Source organism: Oncorhynchus keta, chromosome 17 (genome assembly GCF_023373465.1).
Source record: "Oncorhynchus keta strain PuntledgeMale-10-30-2019 chromosome 17, Oket_V2, whole genome shotgun sequence".
Lineage (NCBI taxonomy): Eukaryota > Metazoa > Chordata > Actinopteri > Salmoniformes > Salmonidae > Oncorhynchus > Oncorhynchus keta.
Window position 1 is genome coordinate 22,362,491 of NC_068437.1, and position 26,468 is coordinate 22,388,958.

Here is a 26,468-nt window from a genome sequence, read left to right on the forward strand (position 1 = left end):
CCAGATGAGCCAGTTCTTGCTGTGAGATGTTACCCCACTCTTCTACCAAGCACCTGCAAGTTCCCAGACATTTCTGGGCAGAATGGCCCTAGCCCTCCCCTCTGATCCGACAGGTCCCAGACGTGCTTAATGGGATTGAGATCCGGGCTCTTTGCTGGCCATGGCAGAACACTGACATTCCTGTCTTGCAGGAAATCACACACAGAATGAGCAATAAGGCTGGTGGCATTGTCATGCTGGAGGGTCATGTCAGGATGAGCCTGCAGGAAGGGTACCACATGAGGGAGGAAGATGTCTTCCCTGTAACGCACTGCGTTGAGATTGCCTGCAATGACCAAGTGCTCAGCCCGACAATGCTGTGACACACCGCCCCAGACCATGACGGACCCTCCACCTCCAAATCAATCCCGCTCCAGAGTACAGGCCTCGGTGTAACGCTCATTCCTTCTAAGGTAAATGCGAATCCGACCATCACCCCTGGTGAGACAAAACCGCGATTCGTCAGTGAAGAGCACTTTTTGCCAGTCCTGTCTGGACCAGCGACGGGTTTGTGCCCATAGGCGATGTTGTTGCCAGTGATGTCTGGTGAGGGAGGACCTGCCTTACAACAGGCCTACAAGCCCTCAGTCCAGCCTCTCTCAGCCTATTGCGGACAGTCTGAGCACTGATGGAGGGATTGTGCATTCCTGGTATAACTCGAGCACTTGCCATCCTGTACCTGTCCCGCAGGTGTGATGTTCGGATGTACCGATCCTGTGCAGGTATTGTTATACGTGGTCTGCCACTGCGAGGACGATCGGCTGTCCATCCTGTCTCCCTGTAGCGCTGTCTTAGACGTCTCACAGTACGGACATTGCAATTTATTGCCCTGGCCACATTGCAGTCCCCATGCCTCCTTGCAGCATGCCTAAGGCACATTCACGCAGATGAGTAGGGACCCTGGGCATCTTTCTTTTGGTGTTTTTCAGAGTCAGTAGAAAGGCCTCTTTAGTGTCCTAAGTTTTCATAACTGTGACCTTAATTGCCTACCGTCTGTAAGCTGTTAGTGTCTTAACAACCGTTCCACAGATGCATGTTCATTAATTGTTTATGGTTCATTGAACAAGCATAGGAAACAGTGTTTAAACCCTTTACCATGAAGATCTGTGAAGTTATTTTGATTTTTACGAATTATCTATGAAAGACAGGGTCCTGGAAAGGGGACATTTCTTTTTTTGCTGAGTTTCTCAAACATGGATGAGATCAAATGTATCTTTTTCAGCCTTAGGCAGTGGTACGTTGTAAAATCATTCAATTTTTTATCACTAGATGGTGCTATAGAGCCATTCAACTTTTATTTTTGAAACCACTGCATCGCCAATATCAAATGTTTAGTCTTCTCTGAAATGAAAAGGCTAAAATCTATTATATCAGAAGTCCCAGTTGAAATGTTTTCATTGCTGTTTTGCCACAGGCCTGTAATATTTTTCATTATTTGCTTTCTTAGTAATTTCTTGCTCTGTATTAGTTTAAGTGGAAGAAGCACTGAACTCATAATTGAGATTACAGGGAAACAATCTTGTTACTGAAAATGCTCTGCAACAGATAAAGGTGCCAGACTTTTTGAGAATGAAATCAACTTCTCTTCAATTCTATTTTCATCCATTTCATGTTGTGCACCATGGCAACTCTATTATGTTTTGATTCTGTGGCATCAAAAAGTGTATTAATATGTACCCAGTCTGAACACCATTGAGGCTTACATGAGGACATAGGCAATAAATATTGTTTCCCAATATAACAGTAATGATGGCTCCATTCAAAGTTTGAATCCAATAACTTTACTTTCAGAAAATGTCTATCAGTGCTGAGAAACAATGCTATTGTTGGCTGAGATACAGACTGTATATGTATTTCCAGTACACTGTCGGTTGTACATTGCTGAAGAACAAGTTGGGGGGAAAAATCTACTACTGTTTGTTCTCATTTGGCTGTGTGTATTGCAGGATGCACACGGTCATGGTTGGATTAGAGTTAGTGTCTGTTGGTGGTAGGGTGTGATTGTGGTGTGAGTTTAGGAGTTAGTCGTGTGATCGTGGCACACAGAGTCCGTGTGACTGTATGAGTGGGTGGATATGTGTGGCCAGGCATGTTCACCAGTTGTTTGTCTCCAATTCCTGATCACAGGATCAGCTGCAGCTGTGAAGAATCCATCGACTCTCAAAGTATTAGCGAAATGTTTATGCTTCATTTCACCAGCGGAGAAATGTTGATTGGAGCTTTGTGGGAGAAGGGAAAAACAAGCTATGAAGCAGAGGAATGGCTAGACTGAAAGATGGATAAATCAGATTGACGAATCAACTGCTTAAATACAAAAACAATTGCGCACATAACTCCAACCTTTAACCCATGTTTTTGCACATGTAAGCCTACATACAGGAACCAATCATGTTGAGAACGGATTTGTTTTGTTGCACAGGAGGGCCCTCCCCTGAAGCCTACATATACTTTACTTTCCACTCCTGAGTTCACAATTGGATATCAATCAAAATGTATCACTATGACTATTCCTGGCACCGTTGTGTCAGAATTCACAGGATCTGATCTGCAGTTGGCTCTTAATAATGGGACGTGTTTCTTCGTTACCTTTACCCCACATTGGGCCTGTGTGTGCTGCCGTGAATGAGATCTTCATTAGTATCCTCCAGTCCCCCCTCCGCCATTGCCACAGATGAGTGCCAGGTAGGCACTCTAACAGCCAAACATGTTGATAATTAGACCCCTGTTATTGGAAGGTGTTATCACAACCATTAACATTATGTGTGGGTACCTATAAGGGGTGGGGTAGGTAGCTTTCTTTGTCGAGATTGATGCCCCTTTCTCATTTAAATGTCATGGAGGGTCAATCAGAAAGACTCTATATTATGATTGAGCACGTGTCTCTGGTACATTTTGATCATGTGTACTGTATGACATGTATTATTGAGGGGAAATGTGCACTGTAGTCTGCATGTATTTGTGTCTCGTGGTATGAAGTGTGTGACTCTCTCTCTCACACAAACACACAGTACAGAGAGATGAGACGCTGTGTATTTTGTTTCCATCCATTCTACAAGACACATTTCATTTTTTCCCCTCTGCCTTTTTGGCAAAAACATGCTTCTGTTTCTCTTTTTTTCCTTCAGTTTTCCTCCCCAAAGTTGGTTGGCTTGACTGTGCCGCCATTCCTCAGTTCCTCAACATCAGCGACAGATCCGACAAAGCCCCTGTGCACAAAAGGCTTTAATTGGGTTAAGTTTGTCCGCCACAGATAACATTTCTCTTTCTGTTGAGAATAAAACAAATTGCTGGCACTAATGGCACTGTTTAATGTAACTCTTATTATTATGGATGAAGGAAATTAGGAAGAGACTCCCTACAGAGAGCTGATGTCGTGGGAGTGAGTGCATTGTTGCAGCTCACCAGAAGATTTTTGCTGGAGTGCCGTCATCCTTGCCTTTGCCTCCACTTCCCCCTTTCACTGCCGAAAACACACATAACACACTTTTTAAACCCAGTATGGGCAGAAATCCCATTGAATGTGCATTCACACAAAAGTCATGAATTGAGTGGCATATTCTAGGTGGGAGAAAATATGAGGGAAAAGTTCTAACTTAACAAACGGAAAACATAATAGATGTACATTGGGGTCCGAAATGATTGAAACCCTTGATTAAACATGATCAATAATATATACTGAGCTATATTCTACGCAAAAACAAATGGGGAAATATTATTTTATAATAATACAATTGATAAGTGGAAGATTTTTTCTTCCTAAAAGAAGTATGGGTCAAAATCATTGACACCTATAGATTCTTATAAATATAGTAGTCTGTTATTGGTAATGGTGCTAACCTCTCACCATTACTAATAAAAGGGGAGGTTAGCATGTTTTGGAGCTATGATCTGTGTAATATTCTCTATCGTCATTATTCACGATTAATTTAGGATGATCTGTAATCATGGTCGCATCCACATTCATGTAGAAGTGTTTAGAAACCTATTCTATTCTTATTTACAATAAAAGGTACTCCCAAATGACCCAATACATTATTATTCATTTCTATTGGGCCAAAATAACCTGAAACACAACCAAAACAAACTGAAAATGCATCCAACAAGTTTGTATAGTCACAAGCGTAGTCACTGCATGCTGGGAATATGGGACCAAATACTAAACTTGTGACTACTTTATTTCTAAGAATCTTTATAGGTGTCAATAGTTTTGATCCCTACCTTTTTGATAAATAGTATTGCTTGTTAAACAAAATCTATTTCTCTGAGCAATTGTATTAGTAGAAAATAATATATTTTCCCCATTTTTTGAGCATACAATATTGCTCTGTATTTGATTAATTTATTTTATACAGTCATTATTGCTCATCTTTATCAAGGGTGTCAATGTCAGACCCCTCTGTACATGGATACATGAATATCCCAACAAGCAGCACCCTCCTCCTCCAATCTCCCTTCATCATCATCATTATTGTTCTCTGGTCCATGGAGGCCTGTTCATGTGTAGAGCATCTGAAATTACTGTGCTGCCAAACCCCAAACTGTGGTGGCAACAGCAGAACAAAGAATTCCTCCATGCACATTTGGCTGGAGTTTAACACAGTCAGAGGAAATGGATTCATCTTAAGTGACAAAAGAATATACAGTTAAATATTGGTCAAATGTGTATTTTCCCATGCATATTTATTTTAAAAAGATACTAGAGACAAAATGATTCCTCTGCTCTCACCTTATTGCTCACTATCCACACACAGACACCACGCTTAAGAGACAAAAAGAGTGTGGCTTTGCAGTATTTAAATCAGTTATGTCTAATTATTTCCTTTAAAAATAGCTTATCTAGGGCAAAACCAATGAGATGTAACATTGTCTGTGGAAGTGTGTGTGTGTGGGGGGGGGGGGCTAGCAGAGCTGGCAAGAGTTCAGCTGAACAGAACAGAGAGAATCCGCTGTAGGCAACATAAATATAACATGAACTCTCCAGGCTTGTGACAGTACAGTGAGGGAGTGTTTAACAGGGCTTTCTGAGGCTAGTCCTACTACACCAAGAATATACATGTATTTAAGGTGGAGAGGCAATGGGAGGGGGACAGACAGGAAACGGACTGTTGTTTCCATCAACTCTGTTGTCTGTGGTTTGTGTGACAGGTGTATTGGTGTGCTCCTTCACATCCTTGTCAGTTTTCATGTGTCATCATTAACTGTGTTACCAATAATCAAACAGCATTTACAATCAAGCAACAACACAGTGATGTCTACATTGTAATGTGAGTCAATAGAATGTGCATTGCAGTCACATTTCACATGCTGATCTAAATCAATTTAGGCCTACATGAACTATGTAGACATCCCCAAATCAAATATGCTAAACTGGTTTTCTAACACAAAATCCAGTTAAACAGAACAGCATTATTATTGAACTATATTACATGTCCCTTCTCCTAATACTTCCACAGCCCTTTTAGATTTGCCTAATGATTCTACTGGCCCAGTGTGGGGAATCAAAATGGCAAGCAGGATATGTCCCTGCGTTGTTACTGCTAGACCAGAGATTGTCTTAATTAATATCAGCCACATGTCTTTTTGCCTTATTCAAAGCTGGTTGATGCTCTATAAAACCAAATCCGAACGATGACAGAGGGTGTAATCGCGTGCTATGTGATTCAACAATACTACTTTTAGAAACCATTCATCTCTCGGCTGTCCTTGACCCTTAAGGAGCTTGTAATGTGGGCTATTTTCCTCCTTTGTATTTATCGAAGAATAAGGGACCACTGCGGAGAGATTTTACCCTTGTGTGCCAGCGGCCTCTCTCTGGGATGCCACAAGCGCTTTAAAAGCGGTCTCCAGGCGCGCGCTCATTTCAGGGGGAGTTCAGACGAGACAAGAGGGGCCCCCACCTCAACGGGGGTCAATTTTAAAGGGCGCTCCGTCTCACAACGGGGGCGAGGCTCAATCTGCAGGACACCCCGCAGGTCAAGACAGGGAGGGAGCCCACCAAGTTATCCATGACAACGTTCGGGCAGCTCGAGCTTGGTCAAAGAGCACACTGTGCAGGAGAGAAAATAACAAAGCACCATGTGATTTTAAACATTTTTCTGGCTCATATTGGCAACATGTCCCTTTTCTGTAGGGGACAAACACACGAATTGCAGTCCTAGTCTGAACTGTTAGGGCTCAGCAGTTTGCCCCAACACATAACTCCTGACATTATGAGTTCCGTTGGCGTTGAAAACATATGGCCCTCTAATAGGTCCTGTCTGAGGGTTAAGCTCACCACAAGTGAGGGCCCAGACCCCTTTGATAAAACAACATAAATACACTGCTAGGCCGATTATTTCAAATACATAAAACATGTGAATAATTACATGACAGGGATTTATATTTGTAATCGGTGCATTTAGAAAGCCACCACGCACAATATAGGCCCATATAAAAAGTACAATCCAGTCAGACTCATTTATGATAAAATATAAACAATTAGGCCTATGTATGTAAAAAAAAATATCAGGTTGCATTTCACGACTATCGACTTTTAGAAAAATAATTTAAACATAATTGGTAATCGTCAACCCTAGTGAGAAAGTAGCGCACGACTAACCAATTTAAGATGGAAAGGACTAAAATCGAATCCGGTCCGTATTTTTCACGCGCTGTGCAGTGTTCTTTGATGCTCCGTGTTTTGGCCCCGATCCGTGCTCCAAGTTGAGCTGTAGTTTCCATGGCTGACCATGGTTTGGTGCTGTTGGCTCTCTCTGTCTGTTCAACCCAGGCTGTGCATAGCTCCCTGCGGGATCAGAGCGCTCCCCCGCCGGGACCCTACTCTCACATCCTCCTGCTGGGACACGGCTACATTTCCAGCCAAGCCTGGCTTTATTATGTGTGTCTGCGCTGCAGCCCCGCCAGCAGTCGGATCGGGAGGCGGAGGGAAGACCAGAGTCAGGACAAAGAAAAAGGTAGAGAGGGGCTAAATACTACAAACATTTGACTGATTTCAGGATTTAAAAACACAAATCCCCAAGGGGTGAAAATGCTGGGTAAGGTTGCATTACCCATGCCACCTTCTGAAAAATAACGGACGAAGGGAGGTTCGGTGTTAGCAAGATTAGGGTGAAAAAGAGACTTATTCCGAGAACTGCACCAACAAACCCTCAAGACGAAGAGGAAACGGAGACAACGTAACGCTTGATTTAACGGAATTCTATAATTGTATAGTCAATGTCATCGTATTTTGATGTATTGGCACCTTTCTGACGGCCCGATCAGGTGTTACCGCATGGCTGTCATTTTGGCGTTGGCTGCATCTTGAAACTTGGACTCTACCGATTAAGTCGCCTATAGCTAAGGTGTTTATGAACGTAAAGGAGCAAAAGATACTGTCGTCACGGACTCCGAAAGAAAGACGCGTTATTCCGTTAATTCTACAGGTTGAGTCCAGCCGAAGAAGTTACATTGCTGGAGTATCCGGGCGCAGCTCCTCTCCACAGCTCCAAATTGTATAGACTACTCACCTCCCCTTTAACTGGACTATAGGATACTATCAGATTTAAGTTGCCGCATTGCAACAGGCAAAGAAGTGAAAAACACGCCAGCTGAAGTATCCATCTATATGACTGTTTTCGCAAAACATTAGAGATCGATACGAGAAGAAAATACTTTCACAATCCAGAGATGTCTAGACGAAAACAGGCCAAACCGCGCTCCGTAAAAGGTAAGTTGTTTTAATGGGGACAAACTCTCGCATGACCAATAAGATTTCATGACTACCTTTTGGCCTTGGCTACTATGTAATTCAACAATTACATATCCTCACTGTGTTTTATTTATATATTTATATCAAACAAAAGCCTAAGCAATTTAGAGGGGGAAATAATAGATAGGCCTAATTTATCCGGTCCAACACAGCCAACTTTTTGTAGTGTTGCAATAGTGACTCAGGTCTTCCCTGGTCAGTTGATTACTTAATTGATTTAAAATTGTGACCACATTTGTTACTTGACTAGACTGCAATGTGTTTGTTTCATTCGCTCCTGTTCACCTGTATCGTGGAGATGTGTGTGTATTGATGGTCACCCCTGCTGTGTATGACGCGCATTAAGCCCGTGCATTCCCACATCTTGCATATGTTGTTTTTCCATCGCCATGATTAAACTATAGGCATATTGGTTTGTTTTACTTGCTAGACCGTTTTCTTGGTAACCTGTATTTTCTAGTCAAATTCAATTGGACCGCATCCGTGAACTGAGAGCGAGATGATACTGAGCCATTACAGTAAAGTGGACGGGCAAGGGGCATTTGGCTCGTTTTGCCTCTGTGGAAACCAGATGGGCAATGGGGTGGCCATGTGGTCCCGAATTAGTACCCCTCCCCCAATTAGTCTTTTTGTTCTAATTGGTGGCAACAACGTGCAATGGTTTATATAGGTTGAAAGGTTATAAAGCCTACATTGTTTTCATGATTTATTTCTTGTTTTGTTAGTTGTGCTCTCTGTACATGCAGTGGATGGTTCACCAAGACTAATGGCAAGTTGAAAATGGGTTGATGACCACAGGGGTTGGTATGTTTCTGAGTCAACAGAGATTGGTGTCATGACCTCTCGGGATACCTTTGGTGTCTACTAAAACATACACTGGTTCAAAGCAAGACATTTTAAAATGATCACATATAGGCTGAATATGGGAAAGGGATCATTTGATTATTTCAACAATTACTAATATTGCTGAACTAACTACAAGGCAAATACAGGTAACTCCCAAAATAAAGGAAACACTTGAGTAAATCAGGGATACAAAGTATATTGAAGGCAGGTGCTTCCACACAGGTGTGGTTCCTGAATCAATTAAGCAATTAACATCCCATCATGCTTAGGGTCATGAATACAAATGCCCAGTTTCCCGTTATTTCAGCTGCTATGGCTAGAATTAAAGATCTCAAGAGGGGTCTCAAAGGAGCATAGTGGGTGTGTGTGTGTCAATCACCATATCTCAACACAAGTGAAAACTTATGGGAGAATCTGAAGTGGTGGCTGAGACAGCGTTTTCCACCACATCAATAAAACACCAAATTATACAATTTCTCACAGAAGAATGGTGTCGCATCCCTCTAACAAAGTTCCAGACACTGGTAGAATCTATGCCAAGCCGCATTGAAGCTGTTCTGGCAGCTCGTGGTGACACAATGCCCTATTAAGATGCTGTTTCCTTTATTTTGACAGTTACCTGAACATGTACTACATGTCATGTGAAAACAAATCCCCATTTCTCTGCTTAAAGCAAGCTAGTCTTTGTACTGTTTTGTATCCTGAGTGTGTGTGTGTTTGGCAGTGGCAGCTTGTGGCTTTGAATAAACAAAGCTTGTGCTTAGTCAGTGATGCACAGCAGCCAGAGGCCAGATCTATGTGTAACTAAGATGTGTTCTGTTGCTATCTCCCCACAACACCTTTTCCACTAACTGGCATATTCTCAAATTATGAGTGAGTGTCAGTGGTACAGGGCATGCACCGGGGATTATTTGTGTTTTTCCTGTGTCCTCTTGTCTCTCACCTGCTCACTCAACTCCTACGAGTGCCTGTCAATGCCAATGCTCAAATCAAATATTATTGGTCACATACACATATTTAGCAGATGTTATTGCGGGTGTAGCGAAATGCTTGTGTTCCTAGCTCCAACAGTGCAGTAATATCGAACAGTGCAGTAGTATCTAACAATTCACCATAATACACACATTTAAACGTAAAAGAATGGAATTAAGAAACATATACATATTAGATTGAGCAATGTCGGAGTGGCATTGACTAAAATACAGTAGAATAGAATACAGTATATACCGGCTATGATGAAAAAGGATTTGAGGAAACCACCAATCCTTGTTATCATCAGTAGGTTGTGGTGGAGGGATTTACTATCCTAATTGTAGATGGCTAATTGAGGTTGCATTAATAGCTATGATTGGCTGTTTTACTAAATGGGGAGGGGGGAGAGGGGAGCGAGTGGTTCTTATCAAAATATTATTTCTCCCGATTAATCCCTTTTTAATGTGTGTCTTTGCGTAGAGTGCCTGGCCGGGGTATTTCTGTTTCATATCTCCCCCGTCCCCATGAGTATTTCATGCATTATGTAGTGATGATTATTACTTAATTACACATTAATAAATCCTCTTCATTTACAGGACATTAAGCGGGAATGAGTGCACATGACATCCAGGGAGCGAGAGAGCACTTATTTATTTTCCACAGTGTTGTTTAGTCAATCAAATCAAATAGGACCTTTAACCTGGGATGGGGGAGAAGGAGCTGTTGGAACAAGGCTTGTTCTAACGCTCCACCTCCCCTCCGCTTTCCCCCCTCTTTCCACGCAAGTACTGTTTAGTACGTAGTACTGTTTACACCAGCTTCCCCTATCAATTCAACATTTTTCTAAGTTGCAGTAAAATCTTCAAACATCTTAATCTATTTCTTTAGCTCCCCCTGGCTGAGATTGTAATGTTTCTCTTCTCTAGATTCTGTAGTGTAGATATTCATTTTGTGCGTCTGTTTTATGTTGACATAATCGAGTACTTGATTGTGTTATTTGTGCAGTTAAATCGTCTCTCAATCTACATTATGGTTAGATTATTCAGTTGCTCGTACACCTTTGTAGTAACACTGTAATTACCTAAGTAGTAACATTGTATTAACATGTGAGATAGCACTTCAGTAATTGCATAGCAATAGCAAGAGTTTAGCGTTTTTTTTTGTTGTTATACAAGAAGAAAAGGGATTGTTCTTTATTACATATTTTGTTATAACACAAACGATGCAATTTCCAAAGCAATTGAGCACCCTGTAACAACAATGCTGGTACTCAAGTAATTATAGTGTTAATTATATACAGGCGAGCATCTCATTGAAAGTGTTACTGCTGCATATTGTTATGGATTGATGTGGATTTGTTTTTCAGGAAGTGTGTGTGTGAAGCATATCCCTGGCATCCCTCTACCCCTCTCTCTGCCTTCCTAAAACCATCTATTTTAACATTAAATGGCATTGTTATTGTCACCTAGGCTTTTGGTAGCACAGCCAAAGTTTCATTGGTCAACAGGCTGTTATAAAACAGTGAAGTGAGATACCACAGGGCAGATTGAGTGATGAGAACCTGCTCCCCTGTCTTTATTCTCGTGTGTGTGTGTGTGCGTGTGCGTGTGTGTGCGTGTGCGTGTGCGTGTGCGTGTGCGTGTGCGTGTGCGTGTGTGTGTGTGTGTGTGTGTGCGTAAGAGGGACAAGTGAGAAAGTCCGGTTTGTCTCTTTCACATTATATACAGACAGTGATATTACACTTTTATGTGCCTTTGTGTTTACTAGCCGCAGGCAGGCATGAAATGTCTTTTAGCAATAATTTTTTCAATCTGTGAGTATAGAAGACTGTTGCCCTGTATTAATGGTAGGTGAACCACAAAATAGATTTTTCTAAGCCTTTGTAAAATGTTCATTGACTACACAGCAGGGAGAGTGATTTTTGTCTTGTATTTTGATATGACCAAAAAAGTAATTGGTCATTGTTCAGCCACAGCGGTCGACTATTTTTATATAGAGCTTATTGGTTGGCACAATATCATATGGATTTTGCACATTTTTCAAGATGGGAAAGGGGGGGCTTTTTTAAAGGTACAGTGCTCTTCAGTTACATGAGTCATTGAAATAGGAAATGGAATAAACTGCTTATAGTGGGCTGATACTTACAATAAACGTTGCTCTAGAATCAGTCGGTTATTTTAAAGATATTGTCAGGGATGGATCTGATTCTTCCTTCCTTCAAAATAAAATGTTATTGGTCACAGGTGCTGAATACATCAGGTGTAGACTTTACAGTGAAATGCTGAACACATCAGGTGTAGACTTTACAGTGAAATGCTGAACACATCAGGTGTAGACTTTACAGTGAAATGCTGAACACATCAGGTGTAGACTTTACAGTGAAATGCTGAACACATCAGGTGTAGACTTTACAGTGAAATGCTGAACACATCAGGTGTAGACTTTACAGTGAAATGCTGAACACATCAGGTGTAGACTTTACAGTGAAATGCTGAACACATCAGGTGTAGACTTTACAGTGAAATGCTGAACACATCAGGTGTAGACTTTACAGTGAAATGCTGAATACATCAGGTGTAGACTTTACAGTGAAATGCTGAATACATCAGGTGTAGACTTTACAGTGAAATGCTGAACACATCAGGTGTAGACTTTACAGTGAAATGCTGAACACATCAGGTGTAGACTTTACAGTGAAATGCTGAATACATCAGGTGTAGACTTTACAGTGAAATGCTGAACACATCAGGTGTAGACTTTACAGTGAAATGCTGAACACATCAGGTGTAGACTTTACAGTGAAATGCTGAACACATCAGGTGTAGACTTTACAGTGAAATGCTGAACACATCAGGTGTAGACTTTACAGTGAAATGCTGAACACATCAGGTGTAGACTTTACAGTGAAATGTGTACTTATGAGCCCTTTCCCAACAATGCAGTTAAAAAGTAAGACATATATTTTCTAAATGAAAAAAATGAAATGGTAACACAATAAAAACAATAAGGAGGCTGTATAGAAGGAGTACCAGTACCGAGTCAATGTTCAGGGGTATGGGATAGTTGAGGTAATACGGTATGTTCATGTGGGTCGGGGTAATAGTGACTCGGCAATCAGGACGTATAATAAACAGTGCAGCAGCAGCGTATGTAAAGTGTGTGTTGGAGTGTCAGTGTTGTATTAGTGTGTGGGTGGAGTCTAGTCAGTGTTGTATTAGTTTGTGGGTGGAGTCTAGTGAGTGTGCATATAGGCAGTGCAATGGACTCAAAACAATTAAGACCAATAATAAAAAAGAGATCAGCACCCTTATGGTTTGGGGGTAGAAGCTGTTCAGGTGCCTTTTGGTCAGACTTGGTCCACAGTAGCAGAATGAACAGTCTATGACTTGGGTGGCAGTAGTCAATGAGAATATTTAGTAGGGCCTTCCTCTGACACCGCCTGATATAGAGGTTCTGGATGGCAGGGAGTTCGACCTCAGTGATGTACTGGGCCGTATGCACTACCCTCTGTAGTGCCTTGCGGTAGGATGCCAAGCAGTTGCCAAATCAAGCGGTGATGCAGCCAGTCAAGATGATCTACAGGAAGGAACTTCCTTCCTGTAGTGTAGAGTAGTCTTACTCTACAGCGGTCCCTACTGGTGTGGAGATGTGTGTGCCCAGGCAGGGTGAGCTCCCTTGCGGCCAGTGTGTCTGCCATTGACAACTCCTTATCAGCAGCCTGCCTGCTAGTGTGTATGGAAGGATCTGTCTTAATGGAAGAGCTCAGTCGTAGGCTGTGCCATTGTACCGGCTTAGCACCAGGGTTTATCAGCGCTCTAGACTTACTGGGCCGTAACCACGGTCCGCTCAGGTCCCTCTCCGCTCCGCGCTTTCTTTCTAAAGAGCCAACGACGCCGGGGTGACTTTTGCTATTAATTATGTTTGTGTGGTTGGTTCCCTCTCCACTGCTCCCCCTGAACCACCCCCCACCCCTCCGGCCTGCCAACCATAGCTCCCCCACCAGTACCTCCCTGTGGAGTCTGTCCTCTCCTAGGTCCCTCACTCTCAAACTCTGTGCTGCTGCATTGGGCGGATTAAAACGTGTTGGAACAATGCTTTCAGAAAGCTTCGTTCCTAATCTGCTCCTTCCTGTGCAAATGATGTGTACAGGACCGTAGCTTCAGAACGGCCAATACTCTCTACCCTACGAGCCAAGTGTGGGAGTAGATGTAGGATTTGTATTTTGTTTCACTGTCGTGTGCTGTTCTTTTTAAAAAACATTTTTAGAACAGTCAAATATTGTGCAATGTTAACCTGAGGGCGTGTGGAATGGCCCACCTGTTGTTTGATGTTGAACCAGGCTGATCTGTGGCAGACACCCAGAGTTAACCAGCCTAAACGCCCGAGCAAGGTGCAGGCTCCGTAAATGGGATATGTCAAGCGCAGCTCTTTGTGAGCCTGTGAGTGAGTGAGTGAGTGAGTGTGTGAGTGTGTTAATGGGTTTTGTGTGTACATGTCAGTGCAGTGTCTCCAGTGTGGGCAGAGGGCTGTGACCCAGCTCTGCTTTGACCTCGGAGAGAGAAGGCCAGAACCACGAACCTTCTGGAGGATAGCTACAAGAGCCAGATCAGCACTAGCAGAACACTGCTGTTTGTCTGGTCCAACAGCGTAGGCAGAGGTCTTCATGTTCATTTCCCCCTTTATTTCTTTCTGTTCAGTTTCCACCTACTTTCATCCCTTCCCGTCTTTGTCACCTCTCTTCCTCCTGCTCTCCTCTCATCTCCTCTGTCTCCTTGGCCCGCCATGATGTCCGTGAGGCTGTGTTCATGCTCCTTTCTCTAGGCAGCTGCTCCTCGATCCCACAGTTTCTCCGTAGACTGTACATTAAACATAAGCAAAGGGGGCAATTAAGCACCTTCGCCACACCTGGCTGATGCATATATTTATTGAGAAGCTACTCGCTTGGAAGGCTCCTCATCCCAGCTCTGATGATTAAAGGGTGGTTGTTGGGGAGGGGAGAGGAGAGGGCCTGATGCTGAAGTCATTAATGAAGAGCTTTGGTCCTGTGTTGACCCCTGCTGACCCCTGCAGCCTGCCTTGTGTATTACGTGTTTTACTTTTCTATTATTTCTCTTTTCTTTCTCTCTGCGTTGTTGGGAAGGATCTGTAAGTAAGCATTTCACTGTTAGTCGACACCTGTTGTTTACCAAGCATGTAACGAATAAATTGGATTCGATTTTTACCTCTTGCCAGGAGTTGCTAGGCCTCCTGCTGGCCAGGCCCTAGATAATGGATCCTGCTTGGGTCCTGGGCTCCTTCCAGGGCTAGTATGGGTCTCAGAGCTGCAGGGGGAGGCAACTGGAACAGTCCTGGGTGGGAGATGGGAGACTTACTGTGCCCACGCACCAGGAAAAATCCTCCAATAGCTTCCTTCTGCTCAACCTATTGATTCCACTGCGCCTGGAAACTTTCCTCTGAAATACATGTGGAGTTAAAAACCGAGAGAAATTACTCCAAAGGATTGAGTGCCCTGGGCTGTGTGTATACATTTGCTGTGTTGGGTTATTAAATAGCTTTTTGAATCACAAAACATCAAGTACATTCAGGAAGAAGATGAAGAAACACAGAACTCCCACTTCATCCTAGTGTGAAGTGGTAATTAGGTATATTATTATATTTTAGTAATGATTAGCAAAGTATTTTACATGAATGAATGACATTTATATTTGTGTCAAATCGTCAGTTGGCCCATCCTTTACGGGATTAATTAACCCATAAACAAACATTACAATAATGTGATAATTCAGTAATCATTTTTTCCGGTGTCCTGTGCAGTGCACAGACTAAAAAAGAAATCAATGCATAATAGTAAATAAGGTTATCCAAGCAATAATTATAACCCCAGAGCAGTAAAAATAATACAAATACAGATAAATAAATGCTGAAAAATTTGTATGAGAATGTTAAAATATTTTTGAAACAGAAGCATATCATATCTTATTCTTTGGTCCAATATTTGTCTTGGTCTTGTTGCTTGGGCTTTTAAGCCTACGCTACATGTTTGCCTCTATCAGCATGACAATGCTGCACCATGCCACAGACTTTATTGTATAACCTGAATAAAGTCATGGTTAAAAGTATGGCTAGGAATTGCTAGAGGCCTCACAATATGATATTATCATGATATTTAGGTGTGGGAATTATATTCTCCCGATTCTATATGTATTGTGATTCGATACTGTGATTTTATTGCAATTCGATGTTCCAAACATACTGCTCTCCACATGTCTGCTGCAAGACAAGAGCAAACACATTTTGATCAGTCATGGAAATTAAAGTGTTGAAAACAAATTGGCTCCCTGTTAGAAGTTGGAAGATGGAGAACAAGCTATGAATGTAAAATACTGGAGTGTTGGTGCGGCTAGCGCAAAATAATATTGCGATATTGTTAAAACGATACGTAATATCGTCAGAAAATATCCCCATCTGCAACTGTGCCTAGACTTTTGAGCTTCAATAGGATACTAAGGAGATTTGTGTTTTGAGAAAAGCGCTGCTCTGTGTTTTGCAGTATAGAGCCTTGATACAGCTTGCAATGTCATCTCCAAATTGATTTAAGCTGTGAAGCAGCCTCTCTATCCCAGGGCTAGACACTTGCCTAGAACCTTGCATCATACATTAGTATTTAGCTCAGACAGAATTAGCCCTTATTGTAGCCTTCCTTAATGCTGGCCTCACAACCTCGGAGAATGGCTACTCCTTGATTATGAAGTCACTTGTGTTTGTCAGATCTATTTTAATTCAATTCCTCTGTCAAATGGCAGGCACCCCCTACAGAGGCCAAAATGATTTGCCTTGCAAAGAGCAGGGTGAGGAGGGGGGAAGACACTATTAAAGTCGCTCTCGATTTCAGCGCAAAAATGACATTTACAAAGCATGCACACATTTGACATGTTTTCATGTTAGTCTTGCCCGTGGTGCATTTTCACATCACACACGCATTGTTGGATGGTGAGCTACTTACAGATGGTGTTCCCATGAGAGAGAGGGTGAAAAGGCCTACCCCTTTCCATGTCTCCCTCCTTTCTCACACTTCTTCTAATTTTCCTATTGAAGTTCAAATGAAACGATCTAAATCAGGGACGTTTTGTGTGTATGTTTTTGGTTTTACTATCCATGTGGGGACAAGAAGTCCTCACAGGGAAAATTCTGACATGTGGAGACCTTTTGTTGGTCCCCACAAGGAAAAAGCCTATTTTAGGTGTTAGGGTTAGAATTGTAGTCCGTGTGAATTGATGCGTTGATGGCCGGAAACAGAGTCCATATGTTGAGATGTGTGAAGATGAGAAGGAAGGCCTCTGCTCCCAGTCACAGCTCTGTATTGTTCTACCTCCAATGCCACGAGGGACTGGAAGCCACTGGAGAATAGAGGTGGGTGTGGGAACGAGGTGCAGATGTGTGAGAGAGATAAGAGATGTGTTTGTCTTTATGAAGTAGTCTTTCCAGGGGGACGTTTAGCTTGTAGTCTAATGAGGATTGTGCCGACCCACCAGCCAAACAACAAGAAGAGTAGTCTAGCTGTCCAACATTGTCCACTGAAACCATCTGTCTGTGAGTGCCACTCTAAGGGCAACAGTCTGAGTAGACCGTTTGAGGCTTTTGAGTGTGTGTGAAGGAAGGAGTTGAAAGAGAAGAAGTCTTAAAAAATATATAAAATCAGTATTTTTTTTCATTTTCCTTTCCCCTAATAAATCCTTTATGTCACCATCAAACAGGGGCTGAGAGACAGCGTGAGAGTCTGCAGAAAGAGAATAGGAGTGCGGGCGAGAGGATATTGCTGTGTTCTGTGGGGCTCCTGTGTTGGTTGATGGATCTCTGCTTTAAAAATGTAGAGTCTAGCCCTGGTCCAGCTGTGTTGATGTGCAGTCCAGGGACCATCCTCTCCTCTTCCCCGAACATACATTGGGAGGGCAGAGGAGGCTGGATTAGAGTGGTGCCCTGCATCACCATGTCCATGGTAATGCCCTGCTCCGCTTCTACAGTGAAGGTCTAGTTGGAAGCTATCAGGGGTTTCCATAGTGATGCATCTTCACCTCCACTTCATCTGTAAAATGTTCCCTTTCTCAGCACGGTCCGTATGGCTATGGTAGGACTCACGGTGTCCAGACATTAAAACGGAAATCAACTAAATACATTGAATTTATTAGAAAATGCATTCATTTGCCCAAGATTATTGTAAGACCTGAACAAAATGCATCAGTGATTTGTATGTGAAAAACAAATTGTAGGATTTTTAATGAATTTATTTGCAAATTATGGTGGAAAATAAGTATTTGGTCAATAACAAAAGTTTATCTCAATATTTTGTTATATACCCTTTGTTGGCAATGACAGAGGTTAAATGTTTTCTGTAAGTCTTCACAAGGTTTTCACACACTGTTGCTGGTATTTTGGCCCATTCCTCCATGCAGATCTCCTCTAGAGCAGTGATGTTATGGGGCTGTTGCTGGGCAACACGGACTTTCAACTCCCTCCAAAGATTTTCTATGGGGTTGAGATCTGGAGACTGGCTAGGCCACTCCAGGACTTTGAAATGCTTCTTACGAAGCCACTCCTTCGTTGCCCGGGCGGTGTGTATGGGATCATTGTCATGCTGAAAGACCCAGCCACGTTTCATCTTTAATGCCCTTGCTGATGGAAGGAGGTTTTCACTCAAAATCTCACGATACATGGCCCCATTCATTCTTTCCTTTACACGGATCAGTCGTCCTGGTCAGAGGAGCCTCTTAAAGAAGAAGAAGTTACAGGTCTGTGAGAGCCAGAAATCTTGCTTGTTTGTAGGTGACCAAATACTTTTTTTCCACCATAATTTGCAAATAAATTCATTAAAAATCCTACAATGTTATTTTCTGGATTTTTTTTCTCATTTTGTCTGTCATAGTTGAAGTGTACCTATGATGAAAATTACAGGCCTCTCTCATCTTTTTAAGTGGGGGAACTTGCACTATTGGTGGCTGACTAAATACTCTTTTGCCCCACTGTATGTGTGTGCACATTTGTCTACCACTTAGCGATGATGCTGATGTCATGACAACTGTCTTCTGGTAGATGGAAAGGTTACCAAAAACCTTCTCAATTATATGTTAACTACAAAGTAGCCTATGCATACCTGGCAGAATGATTTCATGATTATTTGTACCTATCCAGTGGCCAAATGTTTAGCAAACTCTGCAGTATATTGCTAATCAAACATAGGTCTCTAGCTGGTGCGCAGTTGACAAAGAAAACAGATTTGATAAGGCTCTACTAAAGTTAGTGGCAGTGATTGAGGAGACTGACTGGTGACTAGTAAAAGTTGAATGTGTTAGTGTTTGGGATAAGAGGAACCCTTTCCTGCCGCACCAAGCAGGCAGGCTGTGTGAGGCTGTGGGTCTCAGAAGGAGCGTGACTGCAGAGTTAATCTCTCCTCCAGTGATTTGAGAGCCACAAAGCTCCTCCAGAAAAGGGGCCTGCTGTAATGCCTAATCAAGTCTGTATCAAACTAAATAATGCCTTAGTGTGAAATTGGAATCTCAAGTCAAAAAGCTCAGACTGTACTACAGGGTAAGGCAATTAAGGGTCCCCATTCTGCCTCTCTCTCCCAAGCTGCCCCGGGTCCTCTGTGAGTCTGATGCCATTGTCATTGTGTGTGTCAGGATCGGTGAATATGTGTGTACCTCCCTAAGGCTGTGTTTACACAGGCAGCCCAATTCTGATATTTTGCACATTTATAAACAGCAGAGCTGATCTGATTGGTCAAAATACCAATAGGTATAAAAAGATCAGAATTGGGCTGCCTGTGTAAATGCAGCCTAAGTGCATGTGTGCCTGTGCCTTTGCATGTATGTGTGTCTCCCTGTGTGGCTATGTTTCCCCTGTACATGTGAATATGTCTTTCTGCATGTGTATGTCTCTCCCTGTCTCTGAGCATGTCTATATGAGCGGGTCTCGATCTGTACATGCGGCTGTGAGTTGGGTACAGTGGTGGTGTAGCTCTGTGCAGCACTTCTATTCCTGGAGGGTCTCCTGAGGGCCTCTAATCCAGAGAGGCTTTCCTCCTCCTCCTAGGTCACCAGTCAAATGCTAGCTTTTTGGGATGGGATGGAGGGACAGAAGTCTCTCTTTCCCTGTCCCCCCCCCATGTTCCTGTTGTCAACCTGTGTCACACTCAATGACCACGGGAGGCAGCCCTTGTGATTTAATCATGTCTGCTTTTCTCTTCACAAATGTTCCTATTCCTATTTTCTATCCCCTGTTCCCACCCTCCCTCCTACATTCTTTCTCTTCCTCTCTGGTGTTTTATGTACAAGCTGGAGGTACATTGAAATAATTTCCCTCTCTGCTCTGACAGTTGAGAAGGATGAAAAACCACATTGGAGATCTGAGAGGCCCTTTAATCTTCCACTGTGTTGTCTGCTCTCTAACATTGTGTGTGTGTGTGTGTGTATATATATATATATATACACATATAAAGCTGAGTGTTTCTCTTGGTGTTGAGAAGGGTGGATTTGTTGTCGGCTGATGAGCTCTTGGCGCTGTTTCTGAAGCTGAGTGTGTGGATTCCTTAGCTCTCTGAGACAAAGGTAGAACAGGCAGGCTCAGGCAGGCGCAGACGGTGCAGAATCAAAAGGAATGGGTTGACACAGCACCCAGGGCTTTCTTCAGGAAATGCCTGCTGACGACAAGAGTGAGAAACACAGCACAGTCAGGAGTGTGACATGTGTACAAAGGGGTGGAGGTGTGTGATAAAATCACAGCTTTGTGAAGACACGGGACCTATCCTGTGAGTGTAAACATAAGTGGCCTGTCTTCCATGTGCCCCTTTTCTCTCTTGGTCACCAGTGTCCCAGCTCTTACTTGACCCTGATTTACGACCCTATTTGAACAGGACTTCTTCTGTGTGTGTGTGTGTGTGATCCAGACTAAAGAGAGTGACCAGAGCCTTCCACACCTGACACCCCTCAACTTTGTTGCTCTGGTGTTGGTTGGAGACCAGCCAGGTGGATCCTGTTGTAGTGTGGAACTCTGCTTTGTGCTGGAATGTAATACGCCAGTCAGGCATTCTGCTCCTCCATTGACTTGCTTCAACAGATAAAGGCCTTTTCTTTTTGGTTGTGTCTGGGGTTGGTTCTGCCAGTGCTCCTCTTGTTGTAGAGCTGAGGCTAAGGCTGAGTCTTGGCGTGGGTGCTGCTGCTTGGATGCTCCAGGCAAGAGACAGAGAGAGTGAGTGATCAAGCCAGGGAGACGGTGTGCGCTCCACAGAGCTCTGCTTGGCTCAGACTAGCCAAGTTGTCCCCAGGGCATCAGCCAAGAGCTGCCTGAGAAGACCGAACCTGAAAACCCACGACCACTGCTAGTCATCCACCCACACTCTTATCCTCCATCCTCTGCTCTTCCACTCCTATCCTCCATCCTCTGCTTTTCCACTCCTATCCTCCATTCTCTGCTCTTCCACTCCTATCCTCCATTCTCTGCTCTTCCACTCCCATCCTCCATTCTCTGCTCTTCCACTCCTATCCTCCATCCTCTGCTCTCCCACTCCTATCCTCCATTCTCTGCTTTTCCACTCCTATCCTCCATCCTCTGCTCTCCCACTCCTATCCTCCATTCTCTTCTCTCCCACTCCTATCCTCCATTCTCTGCTTTTCCACTCCTATCCTCTGCTCTCCCACTCCTATCATCCCTTCTCTGCTCTTCCACTCCTATCCTCCATTCTCTGCTCTTCCACTCCTATCCTCCATTCTCTGCTCTCCCACTCCTATCCTCCATCCTCTGCTCTCCCACTCCTATCCTCCATCCTCTGCTCTCCCACTCCTATCCTCCATTCTCTGTTCTCCCACTCCTATCCTCCATTCTCTGTTCTCCCACTCCTATCCTCTGCTCTCCCACTCCTATCCTCCATTCTCTGCTCTTCCACTCCTATCCTCCATTCTCTGCTCTTCCACTCCTATCCTCCATTCTCTGCTCTCCCACTCCTATCCTCCATCCTCTGCTCTCCCACTCCTATCCTCCATTCTCTGTTCTCCCACTCCTATCCTCCATTCTCTGTTCTCCCACTCCTATCCTCTGCTCTCCCACTCCTATCCTCCATTCTCTGCTCTCCCACTCCTATCCTCCATTCTCTGCTCTCCCACTCCTATCCTCCATCCTCTGCTCTCCCACTCCTATCCTCTGCTCTCCCACTCCTATCCTCCATTCTCTGCTCTCCCACTCATATCCTCCATTCTCTGCTCTTCCACTCCTATCCTCCATTCTCTGCTCTTCCACTCCTATCCTCCATTCTCTGCTCTTCCACTCCTATCCTCCATTCTCTGCTCTCCCACTCCTATCCTCCATTCTCTGCTCCCCCACTCCTATCCTCCATCCTCTGCTCTCCCACTCCTATCCTCTGCTCTCCCACTCCTATCCCCCATTCTCTGCTCTTCCACTCCTATCCTCTGTTCTCCCACTCCTATCCTCCATTCTCTGCTCTCCCACTCCTATCCTCCATCCTCTGCTCTCCCACTCCTACCCTCCATTCTCTGCTCTCCCACTCCTTTCCTCCATTCTCTGCTCTCCCACTCCTATCCTCCATCCTCTGCTCTCCCACTCCTATCCTCCATCCTCTGCTCTCCCACTCCTATCCACTGCTCTCCCACTCCTATCCTCCCTTCTCTGCTCTCCCACTCCTATCCTCCATCCTCTGCTCTCCCACTCCTATCCTCTGCTCTCCCACTCCTATCCTCTGCTCTCCCACTCCTACCCTCCATCCTCTGCTCTCCCACTCCTATCCTCCATCCTCTGCTCTCCCACTCCTATCCTCCATTCTCTGCTCTCCCACTCCTATCCTCCATCCTCTGCTCTCCCACTCCTACCCTCCATTCTCTGCTCTCCCACTCCTATTCTCCATTCTCTGCTCTTCCACTCCTATCCTCCATCCTCTGCTCTCCCACTCCTATCCTCCATCCTCTGCTCTCCCACTCCTATCCTCCATCCTCTGCTCTCCCACTCCTATCCTCCATGCTCTGCTCTCCCACTCCTATCCTCCATGCTCTGCTCTCCCACTCCTATCCTCCATGCTCTGCTCTCCCACTCCTATCCTCCATGCTCTGCTCTCCCACTCCTACCCTCCATTCTCTGCTCTCCCACTCCTACCCTCCATTCTCTGCTCTCCCACTCCTACCCTCCATTCTCTGCTCTCCCACTCCTATCCTCCATTCTCTGCTCTCCCACTCCTATCCTCCATTCTCTGCTCTTCCACTCCTATCCTCCATTCTCTGCTCTCCCACTCCTATCCTCCATTCTCTGCTCTCCCACTCCTATCCTCCATTCTCTGCTCTCCCACTCCTATCCTCCATTCTCTGCTCTTCCACTCCTATCCTCCATCCTCTGCTCTTCCACTCCTATCCTCCCTTCCTCTCTCTCTCCAGCTCTCTCCATTCTCGCTTGTCCTCTAGTTCTCCAGCCTCTAAACTAATGCTCCTGTAGAGGCGGGGGTTGTTTGGTTACGGGAGGAGGCTAGTGGTGGTGGAGGGGGGAGGGCTCGGCAGGATTTTGGAGCAGCAATGCCCTCAGTGAGGGAGGCAGAGCTGTGGGCCCCGTCAAGCTTTGTTTTTTTTCTCTTTGCCATCTAAGCTCTCTGCTGTGTTCCCCCTTTACCCATTTGTGTTTTTCTGGCCAGTGGTGGTGGTTTGTGTTTTTAAGGCTGTTTTGTGCGGCAGAGCGGTTTCAGTGCTGATAAAAGTATTTGGTTAATCAGCTTCTGTCGCTGTCCCATGGTGGTGGCTTGGAGGACAGACCATTGAAGTTAGAGTTCCCCGGGGGATGGCTTGGGCTGCAGATTGGCATCACGCTTGGCCAGTGGTAGAGCGGCGGCGACCAGAAGGACACTGCAGCCAGCCAATGGGTGAGCCCCCCAGGATCCGAGGGGGAGGAGTTGGGGACAGGGGTGGGGGTTGGATGGGATGGTTGGATCTATGTGCCTGTGTCCTGTCCAGCAGGAAATTCCAGGCCCCCGCCCTCCTGGGCCTGTAGACAGTGTGTGATTGGCCAGAGTGACCCGGTGCAGTGATAAGAGCCCCTGCAGGCCCCTCTCAGCCCCCTCTGTTCACACTTCCTCTGTGAACACAGCTAGCGCAGAGGAGCACCCTGGGAATTGCCATCCCTGCCATTGTGCCCATGTTGTCGTTTGATTATGGTTTGGTCGGGAATGGCAGGGCAGACAATGGGGCCCTGCATGCATTGTGGTTCATGAAGCTTTAGCTGCAGTGGGGGTGAGGAGAGGGGGGATAGAGATTGACTGCAGCACTCAGCTCTACACTTCCATCACTGATGAATGACTTATAGCTGTGTAGATATTAGTTTTTAATGGCTTGTTTTCTCAGTTATGACTACATTGTTGTTGTCTTGCTGTTAGTGGTGGGTTGGTTTAGTCCTCCCCTGTGTTAGTCTCAACGTGCCAGTCAGTGTGTCTAGCTGCAGACGGCCCTGGTTGCTGGCCTTCTAGTCAGGACTACAATGATGTTCAGCTCTCTTCACTGGCAGAGGAATCCTCTTGTATTCCAGTCGCGTGTCTTTGTGTGTTTGCGCACGATGTAGTGAGCCGCAAGAGTCGGTCTAGCACCAAGCCCTAATCCCCAACTGTGTTCGTATGTATGAATGTATATGAGAGGATGAGACAGATCGAGTGGATGAGTCTCTCTTGAGTGAATGCGTGTGTAGGAAAATGAGAGAGAGAGAGAGAGAGAGTGTCAGATCATGTGAGCAGGACTGTGTGTGCGAGGAGATGAGTGTCGTCAGTAGTATTGCGTGCTCCCTAGGGGGGGTTTGGTCCACCACATGCAGACTGCACTGTGCGTGTCCCCATCATTCTCCCAGCTATTAAAATCCATTAAGCCATGCAGAACAAGCCAGGCCTTTATCTTTTATTAATTATCTTGAAACCCAAGACTCTTTGTCTTTCCCTCTGCTGTGTCTGTGTAAAGCCATTGGCTGCACCTGTAGCTCGGAGGTGTGTCTGTGTGAAAGCCATTGGCTGTAGCTGAGAGGTGTGTCTGTGTAAAAGCCATTGGCTGTAGCTGAGAGGTGTGTCTGTGTAAAGCCATTGGCTGCACCTGTAGCTCGGAGGTGTGTCTGTGTGGTCGTAGAGGACCATTTGGTTTGAAAAGACACAAGTGCACCATCAGTAAAAAGGACAGTAATCAGCCATTCTAAATAGTCAGGCAGCCCATAGATGTTACTGTTCAGTCGGTCTGGGGTTTGTTCAGGATGCATGCTATCAGTGTGACCCTGTGCAGTATGTCAGTTGGAGTGAAGTGAACACCCAAAGGCTTCTAAAAGAGGACAGCTCCTGTTGTACAAGGCTAATAGAACTAGGAAGTAGTGCACAGCTCCTGTTGTACAAGGCTAATAGAACTAGGAAGTAGTGCACAGCTCCTGTTGTACAAGGCTAATAGAACTAGGAAGTAGCGCACAGCTCCTGTTGTACAAGGCTAATAGAATTAGGAAGTAGCGCACAGCTCCTGTTGTACAAGGCTAATAGAACTAGGAAGTAGAGAACCGCTCCTGTTGTACAAGGCTAATAGAACTAGGAAGTAGCGCACAGCTCCTGTTGTACAAGGCTAATAGAACTAGGATGTAGCGCGCAGCTCCTGTTGTACAAGGCTAATAGAACTAGGAAGTAGAGCACAGCTCCTGTTGTACAAGGCTAATAGAACTAGGAAGTAGAGAACAGCTCCTGTTGTACAAGGCTAATAGAACTAGGAAGTAGAGAACAGCTCCTGTTGTACAAGGCTAATAGAACTAGGAAGTAGCGCACAGCTCCTGTTGTACAAGGCTAATAGAACTAGGATGTAGCGCGCAGCTCCTGTTGTACAAGGCTAATAGAACTAGGAAGTAGAGCACAGCTCCTGTTGTACAAGGCTAATAGAACTAGGAAGTTGAACACAGCTCCTGTTGTACAAGGCTAATAGAACTAGGAAGTAGCGCGCAGCTCCTGTTGTACAAGGCTAATAGAACTAGGAAGTTGAACACAGCTCCTGTTGTACAAGGCTAATAGAACTAGGAAGTAGCGCGCAGCTCCTGTTGTACAAGGCTAATAGAACTAGGAAGTAGCGCACAGCTCCTGTTGTACAAGGCTAATAGAACTAGGATGTAGCGCGCAGCTCCTGTTGTACAAGGCTAATAGAACTAGGAAGTAGAGCACAGCTCCTGTTGTACAAGGCTAATAGAACTAGGAAGTTGAACACAGCTCCTGTTGTACAAGGCTAATAGAACTAGGAAGTAGCTCGCAGCTCCTGTTGTACAAGGCTAATAGAACTAGGAAGTTGAACACAGCTCCTGTTGTACAAGGCTAATAGAACTAGGAAGTAGCGCGCAGCTCCTGTTGTACAAGGCTAATAGAACTAGGAAGTAGCGCGCAGCTCCTGTTGTACAAGGCTAATAGAACTAGGAAATAGCGCGCAGCTCCTGTTGTACAAGGCTAATAGATCTAGGAAGGAGCGCGCAGCTCCTGTTGTACAAGGCTAATAGAACTAGGAAGTAGAGAACAGCTCCTGTTGTACAAGGCTAATAGATCTAGGAAGTAGTGCACAGCTCCTGTTGTACAAGGCTAATAGAACTAGGAAGTTGAACACAGCTCCTGTTGTACAAGGCTAATAGAACTATGAAGTAGAGCACAGCTCCTGTTGTACAAGGCTAATAGAACTATGAAGTAGAGCACAGCTCCTGTTGTACAAGGCTAATAGAACTAGGAAGTAGAGCACAGCTCCTGTTGTACAAGGTTAATAGAATTATGAAGTAGCGCGCAGCTCCAGTTGTACAAGGCTAATAGATCTAGGAAGTAGCGCGCAGCTCCTGTTGTACA

The 26,468-nt window shown here is 44.5% G+C and overlaps 1 protein-coding gene across 4 annotated transcripts in view; it reads left to right on the forward strand.

The window, feature by feature from the left end:
• The first annotated feature begins 6,566 nt into the window (after positions 1-6,566).
• The window catches only part of znf423 (zinc finger protein 423), a 170,162-nt gene continuing 150,260 nt past the window's right edge, over positions 6,567-26,468 (forward strand). For 2 of the 4 annotated variants that reach the window (XM_035790947.2, XM_035790948.2), the window contains exon 1: positions 6,857-7,747. In XM_035790947.2, coding sequence (XP_035646840.1) covers positions 7,708-7,747 — 40 coding nt within the window. In that variant the 5' untranslated portion in view covers positions 6,857-7,707. Of the gene's footprint in view, positions 7,748-26,468 lie in introns of all 4 variants that reach the window. The other 2 variants (XR_008066407.1, XM_035790946.2) reach the window with 2 other exon arrangements.